General features: G+C 34.7%; 1 protein-coding gene across 4 annotated transcripts in view; it reads right to left on the reverse strand.

The window, feature by feature from the left end:
* Positions 1-16675, reverse strand: part of RABGAP1 (RAB GTPase activating protein 1) — a 151507-nt gene that overhangs the window by 82097 nt on the left and 52735 nt on the right. For all 4 annotated transcript variants that reach the window (XM_060100658.1, XM_060100657.1, XM_060100660.1 and 1 more), the window contains 4 exons: positions 16353-16455; positions 15555-15724; positions 4957-5131; positions 1176-1269 (listed from right to left, as the gene is read on the reverse strand). In XM_060100658.1, the coding sequence (XP_059956641.1) occupies positions 1176-1269; positions 4957-5131; positions 15555-15724; positions 16353-16455 (542 nt within the window). The remainder of the gene's footprint in view (positions 1-1175; positions 1270-4956; positions 5132-15554; positions 15725-16352; positions 16456-16675) is intronic.

The raw sequence follows: 16675 nt of genomic DNA on the forward strand, positions 1-16675 counted from the left end.
ACACTCCAAAATCACTGAACTGAAAATATATTGTGATGAGAGCATCAGCAGGTTTGTCTCCTGATTGCTAAAGGAATATCAAAAATAAATGAAAACTATTCCCCCGGGGGGCTTTTGCAGAGTTCATTTATTAAAACCACTTGTGTAAAGACAAACCATGCTTTGGTTTGCATTTTCCTCCTGTACACATCTGACATTTCCCAATGTGGAGAGTGTTTTACCAGAAGTGTAAAGCACTGTGAGAGTGCTAGAAGCAGATGATGCCCATTTGTAGTCCCATCCCTTAAGGGCATGAAGTTTTTTTTAATGCTGAGACACAGTTTTACTAAGAATAGAGTGAAGGTTTCAACAGTTAAAACTTCAGAGAAAAATCAGACTCCAAAATAACAGGTCCATGGGGAGCTAATAGACAACCCTAATAACCAGAAAGTCACAAATAGAAAACTACTCAGATCACTTTCAAGTTCAGCTCTTTTCAGCATATACAGGCATCCTACACAATGGGGAAAGGAAACTACATAAATGTCTCACCAGTTTGATTTATCAGAGTGTCTCTGATACCATTAATAAATACCTGAAGGTAGTGTGCTCTCTTTAGACAGCCTAGAGGATAGTGTTTAATGTTGTTGTCAAACCATCTTTTGAGCTGATGAGAAATTCCTGAATTTTACAAGTGTTAGTAGGAAAAGTAATTGGTAGAGCAATTAATATATACCATGTTTATAACATGCTGCTCTGTCACGTGAGGCATATAACACAGATAAGGAAAAATCCCACCTGGAGTCTCATACCATGGCTCTATGCACTGTGTGAGCATCTTCTAAACCTGATTATTGTGTATAGTCTTAACTACTGTGTATTATCTTAACCAGTCAGTGGTTCCTAACCACTTTAATACAAATGACTTCTTTCCTTGTTTATTCTCCCCATGTTTTCCATGTTTGAATAAATATTTTCTGCAGCAATGTGAATTTATTAGGTTTCTGATATTTTGAAAGTTGATTTCAGATCTTCACTACTACCTTTATAAACCTCTAAAAACAGAGATTCTAGAATGTGAACCTCATACTTAGGTCTTTATTATTGGCTCCAAAATTCAATAATGTTAGGTAAAATTCCATACCCATAAAATAAGAATTACAGGTGAAAAGGAGAACTATTTTATTACAACTTACCATTTAGACAGCAGTTCTCCCCATGTTTCAAGAATTTTCTCTGCACATTCTTTGGATACATCACCAGATCCACTCAAGAGAGGTTCATCGTTATCTTTAATAAAAAAAACACACAAAAAAGGGTAACAGAGGTGGCTATGCTAGCCAGAAGAATGACCTGGAAACCTAACAGTCAAATTTGAAAGATTTTACTGGGAGCGTAGTATCATAATTTCTCTCTTTTAGTATACAGTTATAAGTACGAGGAAAATAAAAATGATCCTAGGTGGAATGTTGTTGTAATCTCTTTAATTCTCTTTTGCTTTTCATACAGGTCTATATTATGTCAACTGCAGAAAAGAGCCATATAATTATAAAATGATAGGACTCAAAATATGAGTATGTTCTCTCACCTATTCCAAAGCAAATAGCTTTATACATGAAAATATATCGCAGTCTTATGTATAACAGTTAAAATTACAAACCACCTAAGCATAAGCTACAAAAATAAGAAAGCAGAGAATGTCAGAATTATGATACATGTTTACAATGTAAATTTGTGTTGACACTTGTTTACATAATGATCTGGCAAAATACCACGTAAAATAAACATAAGAGCTATATCTTCATTATAATCTATGCTAAAAAACAGAAAATAGTCTGGAATGAACTATACCAAGACATTAACACTGAGTGATGGAGTTATGATTTTTTTTCCTCCTTTATGTTTTTATGACTTTCTAAATTTTCTACAATGACATAATTTATAATAGAAAGCACAAAAATATTTTTAAAAAGGACCAAAATGAATCATTTCAAACTGAGTTCAAATAATTAGGAAATGTAAATTTGAATACGAAGTCAAAGATTATAAGACATAAAGACAGTGAAAAAAGTGGCAATGATAAAGGCATGTGAGACAAATTGAAAAGTGTAATGAAAGTGGGGGGAAAATATGAACTAAGACTTACTTAATAATCTTTTGTTGGACACTTGGTGAGTTTTCAACTTTTTGCTACAAATAATATCAGGATGAACATATCTCATTGCTTTTATTGGGTATATGCCCAGAAGAGAACTCCCTGGGTTAAAAAATGCATGCTTTTAAGGATTTTGAAACTTACTGACAAACTGCCTTCCAAAATGGCTTTACCAATTGATATTTGCACTAGTTGGGTACAACAGTACTTGTTTCCATGTGTCCTCAACCAATGCTGTATCTAGATTTTTTGGTTTAACCTGCCTTAAAAAGTTTTGATCTTTACACCTCTGATGATTACATCATGAATTGGCATCCCTTTAGAGATGGCATATCTGAGAGCACTGATTTTAAAGGCTCAGAAATCCAGGATACTTATTATTAAACTTATTTACATTATAATGCCTTGAACATTGTCAGCAGTTTTCATAGTGAGTTACGGAAGAGGACAGACTGAATATAAGTGAGACCTCTGCAGATAGATAAGGAAAAGAGAAAGCCTCCAGTGCACTAAGATAAACTTCCCCTGCTTCATTATTTTGCCAGAATTGGCTCTACTTTCTAAATGCCTCAAGTAATTCTCTACTCATTAAAAATGCCAATAAAACACAACGTCTTTGGGGGACAGCAGCTACTAAAAAATGTACTAAAATTTACAAGAGATAATTCCTTTAAAGAGATTAGGAAGACCTATCTTACAAAATTCTCTTTTACTGTCTGGATGTGTTGAGAATGTTTTCTGAACACCTCCCATTTATAACTGCTGGCTTCTGGCCCTGTGAGCACAAATGTCCTATGGATAAGGAGCCTCTTTAGAGGATTATAGCCATTTCTTTCCATGGAGCAAACATCACAACAGGACCGGTTTCCCTGTTTGTATACTCTGTTAGAGAGAATTACGAGATGGCATGGCTGAAGTCTTCTTCAGTCCCAGTTCTCCTGTCATTAACTTTTCACTATGGAAATGGACCCCAGGAGGGTTACTCATCCTGCCAATATTTATTGAGCATCTATTATATACCAGGAATTGGGTGACACACCAGGGAAATAATGTGGGGCAGAAAAGGACAAGCTCTCTTCCTCTACAGAGCTTGTGTTCTAGTGTTCCCTGATTCTCCCACGGACTGCTGACTGCTGTTAGTCCTTATCTCTCCCCAGTTAAGAGCTGTCAGTAGAGGCCTTCTGAACCCCCTCAATTATATTAAAAATCCGTGCCTGCTAGAGATTAGAACTACATCTCAATCCTGATGTTATCTATTAGTTGGGCCCAAATTTCTTTGTAACTGGTAGATATCCTTTAGCATCTACAGTATGCAGATTTGAGCAGTCTCTGGTTTCATAATAAATAGAGTGTCTTTCTCAATTTTTGGTGTTTTTTTTAATTGCTGAGTTTAAGGGGAGGAAAGCTCTATAAACTTTTATTTGCTCTGCATCTTAAGCAGTGTTGACCTAGAAGGGAAACTGAAAGTCTCCAGAACCAGTTATACAGTAGACAATCTCAAACAGTGGGAACAATTTCACCTTTCCCAGCCTTAAAACATGACTTAAATCGCCTCCGCAGGAAGATTATAAATTGTATCTCTGACTTCGCAAAAACAACATATGTGCTTTCTTTGCACTTCAAAATGCGTTATGTGAACTAAATGTCCAGAGATGGTGACAGAATAGAGCTCAGACTATTAACTCACAGACCTGGATTAAAATCCTCCCTGCCAATTTCTAGCTGTTGTGACCCTGGGCAAATTCACTTTTCTGAGATTCTATTGCCTTATGCTCAAAATAAGTATATTCAAAATAAGTCCTATTTTTCAGGATATTTGTGAGGACTATATAAACAAAGTATTACTTTACTTTATAAACAAAGTACCTGTCTACCACAGATTAAGCATCTAGTAACTGGTGGCCATCAATATTGCTAATAAATGATCCTAAGCCGATTAGTCACAGAAAAAGTAGAAGTTACAGGGAACAACAGAAAGTGGAAAGTAAGAGCTCGCTCTAAACTTGAAAAAAGGACATATAGTCATGGATATGTATTTCTTTTAACCCAATCAGACATTCCTGCCACCTCCATGCTTTTGTTAATGTAATTTCTTAGCCAGAAGTGCCCAAACCAGCCCCTTTATCCCTGAATTCTCCTTGCACTTTAAAAGTTCCAGCTAAAAAACTATTCATGGTGCTCCACCATACTCCACAATGAGAAATGAATTCTCATCTATGAATTTTCTAGAACACTTCTTGTGAAGCTCACATAGATACATGCCTCATATGACCTGTCATAATCAGCTTGCTTTTGCCCTTAAAAATAAAGCTCTGGTACAAAATTATAAATTGGAAAATGCCTGCCAAACTTTCACTTTTCCTATGTTCCTCCCCTTCATTTCTCACTTTTATACAGTATCTTTTAACACAGATTGATAGAATAGTTTACAGATATAACCATTAAAAAAAAGAGGAAAAAATAAAGAACTGGTTGATTCCTAATATTTATCAGTGTGAAAATCCAATAATATATAAATCAGTTGAGATGCGAACATTTATTGAGGTGGAAGCTGTGTCAAATCTGCTCTAAAAATGCGCTATATTAATACACTAAGCTAGCACAGACTGATTATTTTAAAAAGCACTAATTATAAACCTATTTTTTTCTAACTTGGTTACAATTACCTTAAAGAAAGTCCTATGTTCATCACTTTTTAATCTCCCACAGTCCTTTCAAAAGAATTCAAAATACTATGTCACTTTATCAATTCCCTGATAAAACTGTAAAGGTCTGTATGGTCGCCACCCCAAAATAGAAATTAAGCTCTCCCTACAATTTACCTTCCTCTTCATCATCTTCTGGAGGAGAAGGTATCATTGAACTCTGAGATCCAGACTGTGGCAGGCGAATTGAGGGACTGGCTGTAGTTTTCCTCCTCTCTCTCTCTGATTCACTTTCCAAGCATACAACTTCGTATAAAGTGTCAGTATTGTTCTTCCTCTCCTTTTGCTTTATCTTGAAGATGAAAAAACATTATTTATCAAGGGATAAAACATTTTTTTAATTGAGCACTACTGCTGATTTCATACAGGATATGAGAATAGAAAGGTATTACTTTAAATATCTAAACAAAATGTAACCTTTTCTAAATAGAAAAATATATGTTTAGACTTAGGAAAAGAAAAATAGGATATTTACTGAGCAGGACTCTAGTTCTGCAATTTTATTTACTGTATTCAGACTGTATCACCAAACATCCAACTACCAATATTTAGTAAGTGTGAACTAAAAAGTTAACCATTCTGTAGCTTCCCAGTTACTTTGTTTTGTTCAAGGTTTCCTACATAAAACTATACATGAAAAAAATGTTTTAGAAATATTCTAAAACATAAAGTTTAGGACTAAGAAAGTCTTATCTCCATGCCCCTCCCCCACAAATCCTTTCGCTTAATTATAACAGAATAGGGAACTTTTCTTCAACTGAAGGCTACAACTGGGGGTGGGAGGAGAGGTAAGTGACAGAAAAGAGATTAATAGAACAAATAAAATTTTTGATAGCTCAAATTGTTTTATATTCTGGGTTTATCTTAAGACAAGCACATAACAGTTTAAACTGACCTAAATTAAAAATTAAGGGACTTCCCTGGTGGCGCAGTGGTTAAGAATCCACCTCCTAATGAAGGGGACACGGGTTGGAGCCCAGGTCTGGGAGGATCCCACATGCCGCAGAGCAACGAAGCCTGTGCACCACAACTACTGAGCCTGTGCTCTAGAGCCCGTGTGCCACAACTACAGAAGCCCGAGTGCCTAGAGCCCACGCTCCACAACAAGAGAAACCACCGCAATAAGAAGCCCACGCATCACAATGAAGAGTAGCCCCTGCTCGCCATAACTAGAGAAAGCCCGTGCACAGCAATGAAGACCCAACTCAGCCAAAAATAAATATATAAATAAACTAAAAAAAAATTTTTTTTAAAGGGCTTAAAATAAAGAGTAGGGAATATAACACTTTACCAGTACAATATTTAAATATATTAACATTCCATATTAGAGTCAGTTTAAGGAGGAGGAAAAAAGTGAAATACAGACCAGGAGGACAAGACAGAACTACAGGAAAAGATACAGAGACAACTAGAATAGAAAGGTAGCAACACCAAAGAGAAAGATACACATGCATAAAGGAAAAATACAGAAGAGGGGGAGCAATAAGAGGTTCATTAGGTACAGAAATACCAGGCAGAGACCAGATTCTGTCATCCTAATGTTCATTTGGGTTCTTAAGAAAAACTACCGCAATCCTGGAAGGCTTGGGTAGTGGCAACATGTCCTTTCAATATCATCCTGAAACACCGTTTAATACAGTAGTTGGAAAACTTTTCTGTAAAGGGCCAAAAAGTAAGTATTCTAGGCTATGTGGGCCAGTAGTCTCTGCTGCAACTACTCAACTCTGCCATTATGGTGCAAAAGCAGCCATAGACAGTTAGTGTGGCTGTGTTTCAAACGCATTTTATAAAAGCAAGTGTCAGGCCAGATTTGACGCACAGACCCAGATGTGCTGGCTTTAACATGTCCGCCAAAGAATTATTTAATTTTCTAGGTGAATAAATGACTGAATTACTTATTATTAATTAAAGGACCCAGGCTCAGTGAAGTTACATATTAATCTATAGGTTTGTGTCCAACAGCTATGCAAATGATTTCCGTCTAATAGAAACGATAACCCAAAGGTTACCTATAGGACATTAACCAGTTTTGTTTCTAACCCAGAAATCTTGTTCTAACATTCTCTTTTTTTTAAAGAAAGGACTATATAAACTCAAGTTTCTCAAATACTTAGAACCAGTTTTACCATCTTACTGGTTCCTTCACTACCTAATGAATTAAATTAAATCTTTGACATATGTTCATTCTGAATTTGTAATTATGATTTTTAATTTCAAATATGCTTTGATAGGGAACAGGATTTACTTTTGTTTTACTCTCTAAAACATTAGTTAATTGCTATCTGAAACATTTCAAAGATCAACATAACTCTTTACCTTTAAAATTTTTTCTCAGAAACCATATGAATGTAATAACCATTGCACTTCACCTAGAAAATCCTCTTTGAGTGACAGTCACCAGAGCACTACTGCCCTTTTGAAGTCAGATAAATATGGAGTCAAGAAGTGGACCCTGCCTGTAAGTCAAGAACTCCAGCTATTAAAAATGTTGTTCATTGTTGAAGCTGGGTAATAGTACATGGGGTCCATTATATTATTCTTTTTATTTCTCTGTACATTTGAATTGTCTATAATAAAAAGCTTTTAAAAAGCACTCTTAAAAGACCAAAAAAAAAAAAGTAGACATGAATAAGTGGAAAGATATCACATGTTCTTGGAAAAGATGATTCTATATTAATATCACAAAGATTTCAATTCTCCCCAATAAAAATACCAATACTTTCTTCCAGAGCTTACAAAGGTTGAATCTGAAGTTTATATGAAAAATAAACAATCAAGAATATTTAGGGCTTCCCTGGTGGCGCAGTGGTTGAGAGTCCGCCTGCCGATGCAGGGGACACGGGTTCGTGCCCCGGTCCAGGAAGATCCCACATGCCGCAGAGCGGCTGGGCCCGTGAGCCATGGCCGCTGAGCCTGCGCGTCTGGAGCCTGTGCTCCGCAACGGGAGAGGCCACAACAGTGAGAGGCCCGCGTACGGCAAAAAAAAAAAAAAAAAAGAATATTTAGCAAAACCCAGAAAAAGAAGAACAGCTGAGGAGGAAAGTTAGCCCTACCAAATATAAAAACATAACGTCTATGTAATTAAAACAGTGTGGTATCAGTGAATGAGTAACATAAAGATCAATCAAAAAGAATATAAAAACCAAAAGAGTTCTAAATACATATGAAAATCTGATAATATGATAAAGGTGGCATCTCAAATCACTGGGGGAAAAGTTAGACTTTTCAATGAATGGTATTGGGACAAGTGGATGGCCATTTGAAAAAAACATTAACAGATCCATACCTTACACTATATAACAGAATAAGATACTAATAAATTAGAGATATAAATAAAAGTAGTCAAACAAAACCATGTAAGTAATACTAGAAAATGTATAAATTCCTTTATTACTTGAGAGTAGGGAAAGCATTTCTAATTATGACCCCAAATCCAGAAGCTTTAAAGGAAAAACTTGATAAATTCAAGTATATAAGAAAGAAATTATGTGGCAAAAAAAGCCCAAAGACTCATCATAATTTAGGTCACAGGACAAGTGACAAACCAGAAGAAATATTTGCAAATTATATCTCAAAGGGTTACTCTCTTTGATTTCATAAGAGCTTCTAAAAATTAAGAGGAAATGGCCAAAACCAAAAAGCAAAAAATATGAAGAGACAATTCACAGAAAAGGAAAGAAAAATCACCCCTATACATATGAAAAAAAAATGCTTGTTTTCATTCATCAGAGGATAAATTAAAACTACCATCAGATCCTTATGTTTGACAATGCACTCTGATAAGCCTCTAGAGAAACAGGTACTCTCATACCCGCTAATCTCTATGATTACAACCTTTACAGAGGGGAACGTGGCAAATATAACAAAATTACATATGCAAAATTACCTCATGTGCCAGTAATTCCACCAATAGGTATCTACTCTAAGATGCACTTTCATAAAATCAAAAAAATACACGCACAAAGTGCTATACTGCAACATTATTTGGAATAGCAAATGCTTGGAAAAAAATCCAAGTATTAATCAATAAAGGACTAGTTGAAAGAAGCGTGATTTATCCAAACAACACAGTAGTATAGAGTCGTTAATAAGAATGAGGAAGATCTCTATAAACTTATACGGAATGATCACCAGGATATATTAAGATAAAAAAGGTGCAGAAAAATATATATAGTATGCTAGTTTTTGTTTAAAAGGGAGTTAAAAAATATATAGAAGTATTTTATTATTTTCACAAAAAGAAACACTGGAAAGATAACCTAGAAACCAATAATAATGGTTACCTATAGCGTTGGGGAAAAGGAGATATGAATTAAACCAAGACCTAAGAGTATACATTTTTATGTAATTTTCACTTTTGTAGCATGTAAGTATTTTAAATATTCAAAAAATAAATTAAACCAAAAAGGAAAATACCCCAAGCTCCCAAATCGAAAATATGAAAATAAATCTAACTATACGTCAAATGGTAACAGAACTACAACGAAAAGAAAATATTCTAGCTAACTTTTGAACAGTACTGATTTTATTGAATATAATCTTATTAGAACATGTTCAAAGGACAAAAAGAGGTTCCACAAAATCTTAAACTTCACTCAACAGTTTTAATATTAATTGCAATACTGATTTTTTGAATGAGTGGGAAATTAATGGGAATTTAAAACTATACAAATAATTTCGTATTATATACCTGTAGTTTTTACATACACAGAATGAGAAACATGAAAAAATACACAGGTATTGCAGTTATATTAATAGCTATTTCTCCCCCAAATTTGTTTAAGCATCTATGGAAAAGGTCGAATACACTAAATATTTTGGAAACTTTTTCATTTAGATGTTTACATTTTTAAAGTATATATTGATTTTAAAATATGGGTTTTATTTCCAATTGAAAGAAACGTGTATAACATAAGTTGTACATAAATTGCAGTGTGACATTATGTATATTTTAGAAATGGTGCAAGTTTATTAACTGATGTTTAATTATCCTCATCAGTTAACTGTATTAATTAAAATATAAGTTTGTCCTCACTGGAATTTTAAACAACTGAAATTTATGTTTTGTAAGCCCATATAATAGTACCTTTTCTCAACAGACATTTTACAAGTTTATAAAATTTTGTTATAAATTTACCAGGAGCAATAAAATAAACATCACTTATTAAGGGTGTTTCCTACAGTATTTTTTTTTTTTTTGCTGTACGCGGGCCTCTCACTGCTGTGGCCTCTCCCGTTGCGGAGCACAGGCTCCGGACACACAGGCTCCGCGGCCATGGCTCGCGGGCCCAGCCGCTCCGCGGCATGTGGGATCTTCCGGGATCGGGGCACGAACCCGTGTCCCCTGCATCGGCAGGCGGACTCTCAACCACTGCGCCACCAGGGAAGCCCCCTACAGTATTTTTTAACTCTTTGATAAAGTAGGATAAAGCAAATAACTTAAATTTATTATTTTTATTTAATTATTCAATATTAATAAACATATACATGTATAAGAAAAGAAAAAAACCCTGTAATGTTTAATTACTATTAAAAATATGTGAATGAACTCAACTGATTCAGGCAGGGACCATCAATGAATGCTAAAACCATTAGTTAGAAAGGTGCTGAGGAACAGGATATTTGGAAGTTGCCAAAGTACCACCTCAAAGATGATTTGCTAAATGCAAAAAGAAAAATCTACTTTTACAAAGGAGAAATCCAGTAGTCACCATCTTAACCAAGTGATCATACTTCCCAGGAATAGTTGAACCTGTGCCTCCTGATTTAGCAGTTGAAGAGCTCTAGTACAGAAAGCATTTTCTATCTTGAGAGGTACAGTGGTGTACTGCATACATGTGAATGTGCCTGTGTGCGCGCACACACACACACACACACACACACACACACACACACACACACACACACACACACACACACACACACACACACACCGCAAATACACAAAGAGACAGAAGCTCGGGTTTCTAGTACGGATGGTTATACAAATTACTTGTCTATATGACACTGGCCACATCACTTAGTCTTTCAGACATCAGCTTCTTCATTTATAAAATTTTATTTATAAAATAAAATAAAACATTTTAAGACCCCTACAGTGTCTTTAGCAATGAAAATTCTATAATTTTAAGAATTTAAGAATGATTAGTTGGTCTTTTATTCACCTTATGTTACTGTTGGAAAATCTAGTCTTTAGACCATTTCCTCCTCTTTCATTCCCCACTAATTTTAAAAGTTTCTCTAATATGGTGCCATCTTAATATAGGAGTCCCCACAGTTGGGAAGGCTTCCAGGCTAAAAAGGAGTTACTGAGTCACCAGATAATTTTAGTGAAAGGAAAAAGAATCAATTTTTAAATATGTATTTTTAATAACATTTCTATAATTGTTTTCCCATACGTACAGCAATAAACAGAAACTATATACTGAATATTTAAAATATTTGGCCTGTAGCAGTGTTTCCTTTTCTGTCTAATGAGAACTGCAAAGAGGTTAAAATTTTAAATTATGCTTAATTTGACTTAAGTAAATCCCGAAAATACTCTTACAGAAATAAAGAGAAAAAAAGGATGTTTCTTTGGAAAGAACCCTGGCTGAGACTCTAGGAAGGCTTAGGTATGAATCTTGCTCACACAATATCCCATAAAATCTATTTTACGTCTTTGGATCTATAAAATGTAAACACTATCCTCACTGGATCACTGTGAAAATTACATAAGACAGGAAAAGTGAAAGTAGCTAGTCCAGTGATTGCCACAGGAGGGCCTCAGTTAGTGGTAACTGCTATTAATTTTTAAAGCCATGAACGTAAAGGAGGAAATAAGTAAACTTAGTTTATTATGTTGCAAGGGATGAGAATTAACAGTGCCCTAAGTGCACTAAGACAAAAAAAAACCTGTTCTAATTCTTCATACTGCCTCTCTCCTTTCCTCCTGACTACCCCTCACACCCACCCCCAAGACATACAAATAAGGAGAAAAATGAGAGATTATTCTCAGGAATTCCCTGCCCTCCTCCCAGCTTCCACATATAAACTTCAGCTTTTTGCAAAGAAAATACTGACAACTCAGCCTATGTTTAGCTTGTAACTTTAACAGAGAGTCTAGAATAGTCTATCAGGCTATGTTTCAGGCGTACATCTGTTTTTGGCTAGTCTACCCTGACAAGTCATTTGTTAGCCTAATTAGATACATTATTCTAAATCAAACCACAGAAGAAATATTCCCGTAAACCCATGCAATATTTGAATCACGGCTGTGTAACATAAGACCTCAAGGGAAAAGCAAGATCAGGGTAATCTTATGTTCACTGAGATAAGATTAAAGAAACAGAATTCTAATTAAAGAGAATTTTTTACATACAAATTTATACTAAAATATATTATACAATTAATTTGTTTGCTAACTCTTACTCTAGAAACTATTAAGAATCATTTCCACCCATTCCCTAAACTTGTAAAATAATGCTTGTAAATTGGTTTTCCTTCTGAAGCATTCTTCCCCTGGGGCTAATCTACTAAATAATCGATGCTGTTCTGATTTCATGACTTAAGTGTTTTTGCTGTCCCACTGATGTCCCTCTCAATAATAAGAGCTAAAATGCATGAAGAACATACTATGTGCTAGAACTATTCCAAGTACGTTGTACAGTTTTTCACGTAATGTCACAATAACACTATGAGGAAGATTCTATCACTGCCATTTCACAGCTGAGTAAACTGAGGCTGAGAGAGTTGAAGGAACTTGCTCAAAGTCATAAAACTAGTCAATGGTAAGATCCATGGACTCTGACTCAAAAGCGAAGTTCTAGATGATAATCCTACGCTAATCCTTTGCTCCTGTCATAGTGAAGAACTGGGAGAACAATGCTAAGGAAACCCAGATTTACTTTGTCTCTTAAGATAACACTGAAAAGAAATCTCTATTCCTGTTCTGCTTGCTACCTTTTTCTAACTATAACCAAAAGGGCTAACTTGGACACACTGGAACTAAAATATTTATTGCTACAGAAAAGTATATTCAAGTAAATCCACATACAACACTATAATCTTGTATAATGGAATTTCAGAGTTACATGAAATAAAATTAATTCATAAGTATTTATTAAGAACTATTATGTTCTAGATGCTTGGGATAAATCAGTGAACAAGTCAGATTAGAAATATTGCCTTAGTAGAGATTTCTTATATGAAAAATAGGTAATAATCAAAATAAAAAGAAGTATATTTTGCAGTATGTTGGAAACTAACATCCCTGTAAAAAAAATTAAAAATATATCAATGGGAAGGGAATCAGCAGTACCAGTGGATAATCAGGAAAACTGCAGTGTTAAATGGGGGTGGTCATGAGTTGCTAAGAAGTAAATCTAAGCAAAAACCTGAAGAAAATGAGGACTTGAAGGAGGTGAATAATAGCAAGTGGGATGCAGGGGAAGAGAATTTTAGGTAGAAGGAACAGTTGATAGCAAAGGCCCTAAGAGCACGGTTAGAGCAAAGGAAGCAAGTAAGAAGTAAAAGAGAGGAATTCGTTTATAACGTAATAGGCAGCAGATCACAGAGTCTTACAACCTACTAGAAGGACTTAGAATTTTATGGAGTAAAATAGGATTGGAAAATTTTGGCAGAAAGATGACGTGATTTGATGTTAGGCTGCTATACTGAGAATATATCAAAGGGTGACAAAAATAGAAATAGGGAGATGAGTGAAAAGGCTACTCCAATAATCTAGGTGAAAACAATGATTCAGATGAAGTTAATGTAATCTAGGTGGTTAAGAAGTAGTCAGCTTCTAGATATGTTTTAAAAGAAAACAGAATTTCTTGACAGACTGGATATAGGGTGTGAAAAATAAGAGTCAAATTCTTGGCCTAAGCAACTACTAGGAGAAGATGCCCATAAACTGAGGTGGTAAGGACAGGTAGGTAGAGCATTTTAGGGGTGAGGGATGAGATAATGACACCTTTTCGGACATGGTAAATTTGAGATGTCCTGAAGGTTAAGTGAAAGAGGGATATTTAACGAGCAGGGAGTTAATCATCTATATCAAATGCTCCTGACACATCACTAAGACAAAGACTCAGACTGACCACTGGATTTAGCAATTTAGGTCACTACGAACTTGATTACTTTCAAGGAGTTTTGCTACAAAGGCAGGCAAAGAAAGGAACAATAAGTAGAGGGGCAACCGGGGCCAAAAAAAAAAAAAAAGCCAGAAGAAGGGAACAGAAATTTTATCTGCTGCCCACCACAGGAAAGACAGAGTACAGAGTTTGACTTTGACCAAATTAACTGATATATATATTTTTTAAATTCGTAACATAATATATCGTCTCTGCAGTCTAGCATTTAAAGTGTCTAATATATAATCCTAAATTACTAGACAAAGAAACATGAAAATGTGGCTCACTAGACATTAGATTTAGCAGCCCAAGATTTTTAAAGTAACTATATTACAATTATGCTCAAGAATATAAAAGAAGATCTGCTTAAAATAAAGATAAAAAAAGCAATCTCACAAGAAACAGAAATTACTAAAAAAAGAACCAAATGGACATTCCAGGAAAAAAACAAGATCTGAAATTTTAAAAAAACTCATTGAATGGGGTTAACAACAGATTGGAGATGATGAAAGAGTCAAGAGAACTTTAAGATAGGTCAACAGAAAGTATCCTATCTGAAGAAAAAATCAAAAAATATTTGGAAAAATAAATAGAACCCCAGAGATCTGTGGGATAGTATCAAAAGGTCAAAAATATGTATGACTGGAATCCCTTAAGGAGAGAGAAAGAGATGGAGCAGGGAAAAAAGTTGGAAGAAATAATGGGTCAGAATTTCCCCAAAAATGGTAAAAAAAAAAAAAAAAAAAACCAAACCCATAAATTTAAAAATTCATGAAGCCCAGCTAATCTCAAGACAAACAGAAAGAAAAAGCATACCTAAGCACATCATAGATAAAGGTCTAAAAACCAAAGATAAAAAATAATATCAAAAGCAGCCAGAGAAAATGACCCATTACAAAGAGAGGAACAACAATATAAATGCATGCTGACTTCTCACCAAAAACAATGAGAGGGACTTCCCTGGTGGTACAGTGGATAAGACTCCGCACTCCCAATTCAGGGGGCCAGGGTTCAATCCCTGGTCAGGAAACTAGATCCCACATGCATGCCCCAACTAAGAGTTCACATGCCACAACTAAGGAGCCTGCATGCCACAACTAAGGAGCCAGCCTGATGCAACTAAGACCCAGTGCAACCAAATAAATTAAAAAAAAAAAAAAATACTTACTTAAAAAAAAAAAATGAGAACCACAAGACTGTGGGATGACATATTTAAGTGCTGAAAGTAAAAAAACTGTCAATCCCGAACCCTATACCCAGTGAAAATATCCTACTGGAATAAAAGTGAAATAAAGATTTTCAGATAAAGAAATCTAAGAGTTATGTCTCTAACAGATCTCCACTAAAAGAAATCCTAAAAGAAGTTCTTCAGGTTAAAGGCAAGTGAGACTAGATGGAAACTTGGTTCTTCAGGAAGAAGTGAAGAGCAACAAAAATGATAAATAGGTGGGTAAAAATAAAAGACAATTTTCCTCTCACTATATTTAAAATACATATAACTATTTAAAGATCTAACTGGACAGCTTGGATTAATGATAAATCAGCCTCAGAAGTAACTTCTCTTATTTTCCCGTCTATATTTATAGAAAAATACAGTACCTGTTTTAGTTTCAAAAAGAAATTTTCAGTAGTACTACGTTTGCTGAAGGGCCAGAATAATCTTTCATTAGGTGAGCAAACTCGGACTTTTGTTTCTAGGAGAAAGCGAACAGGCTCCTGCACTTCTGTTATTACTAAATCAACAGCTGTGGTCATAAACAGCACTTTATCTAGGGAGAGAGAAGGCAGAAGCAAATTTTTTAAATGGAAATATAGTTGCTCATATGATTAATGTAAAAGTAATTACTTTTATTACAACTTTAAATGACATGCAGGAAGAGTATGAAACATCTTGAAAAAGGTTGTTTATGCATAGCATATCTGAAAAGCTACACAAGAAACTGGTCACAGTGGTGCTCTTTAGGGTGGGACACTGGGAACTGTGGGAAACTTTTGCTTTTCCCTAGATACCTTTGAATTTTTAACTATATGTGCATATATTATCTCTCCACAAAACAAGTAATATTTAGAAGCCTGTAAATAAATTAAATTAAATATAAATGTAAATTAAAAATAAAATAAATATTTAGAAGCCTGTAAATAAAAAAATAAATACATTTTTTAAAAAGTACATAAATAGAAAAGGAAGCAGGAAAAGGAAAAAATGAAGAAAGGAGAGGGAGGAAAAAATACTTTGTTTACTGGTCAAATTTAATAGTAAACTCAAAAAACCATTCAAATTCCTTTGTTTCATCAGAAGTAGGTAAACACTAAATATTTATCAAATAAGTAGTGCTAAGATTTGGGTATCTCCTTGGGACTAAAATTTCTGTTCATGATGTCAGCAATCTGCATCACCTTTAGGAGTTTCTTCATTTACAATTTGAAAATGTGGGGATTTTGGATTCCAGCTCCCAGTAATAACATAGGACTTTCCATCTGAACTTTTGCCCATAGATTCCTAAGGAAAAGAGTAAAAACAACATTAATGCCAAAAAAAAAAAAAAACCCAAAAAACCCACACACACAACAGCTAACTGCCATTCTGCTGCCTTTAAAAAAAATAGAGGTTACAAAAATATAAGAATATGAAACAGGATCATATATATATAAAAGTTAGGAGTATATACAAATGATTATAGTTAAAATTAAAGATGTACCAATTATTTATGCAACTGCTC

Source organism: Mesoplodon densirostris, chromosome 6 (assembly GCF_025265405.1).
Source record: "Mesoplodon densirostris isolate mMesDen1 chromosome 6, mMesDen1 primary haplotype, whole genome shotgun sequence".
In the NCBI taxonomy this organism is placed as follows: Eukaryota; Metazoa; Chordata; class Mammalia; order Artiodactyla; family Ziphiidae; genus Mesoplodon; species Mesoplodon densirostris.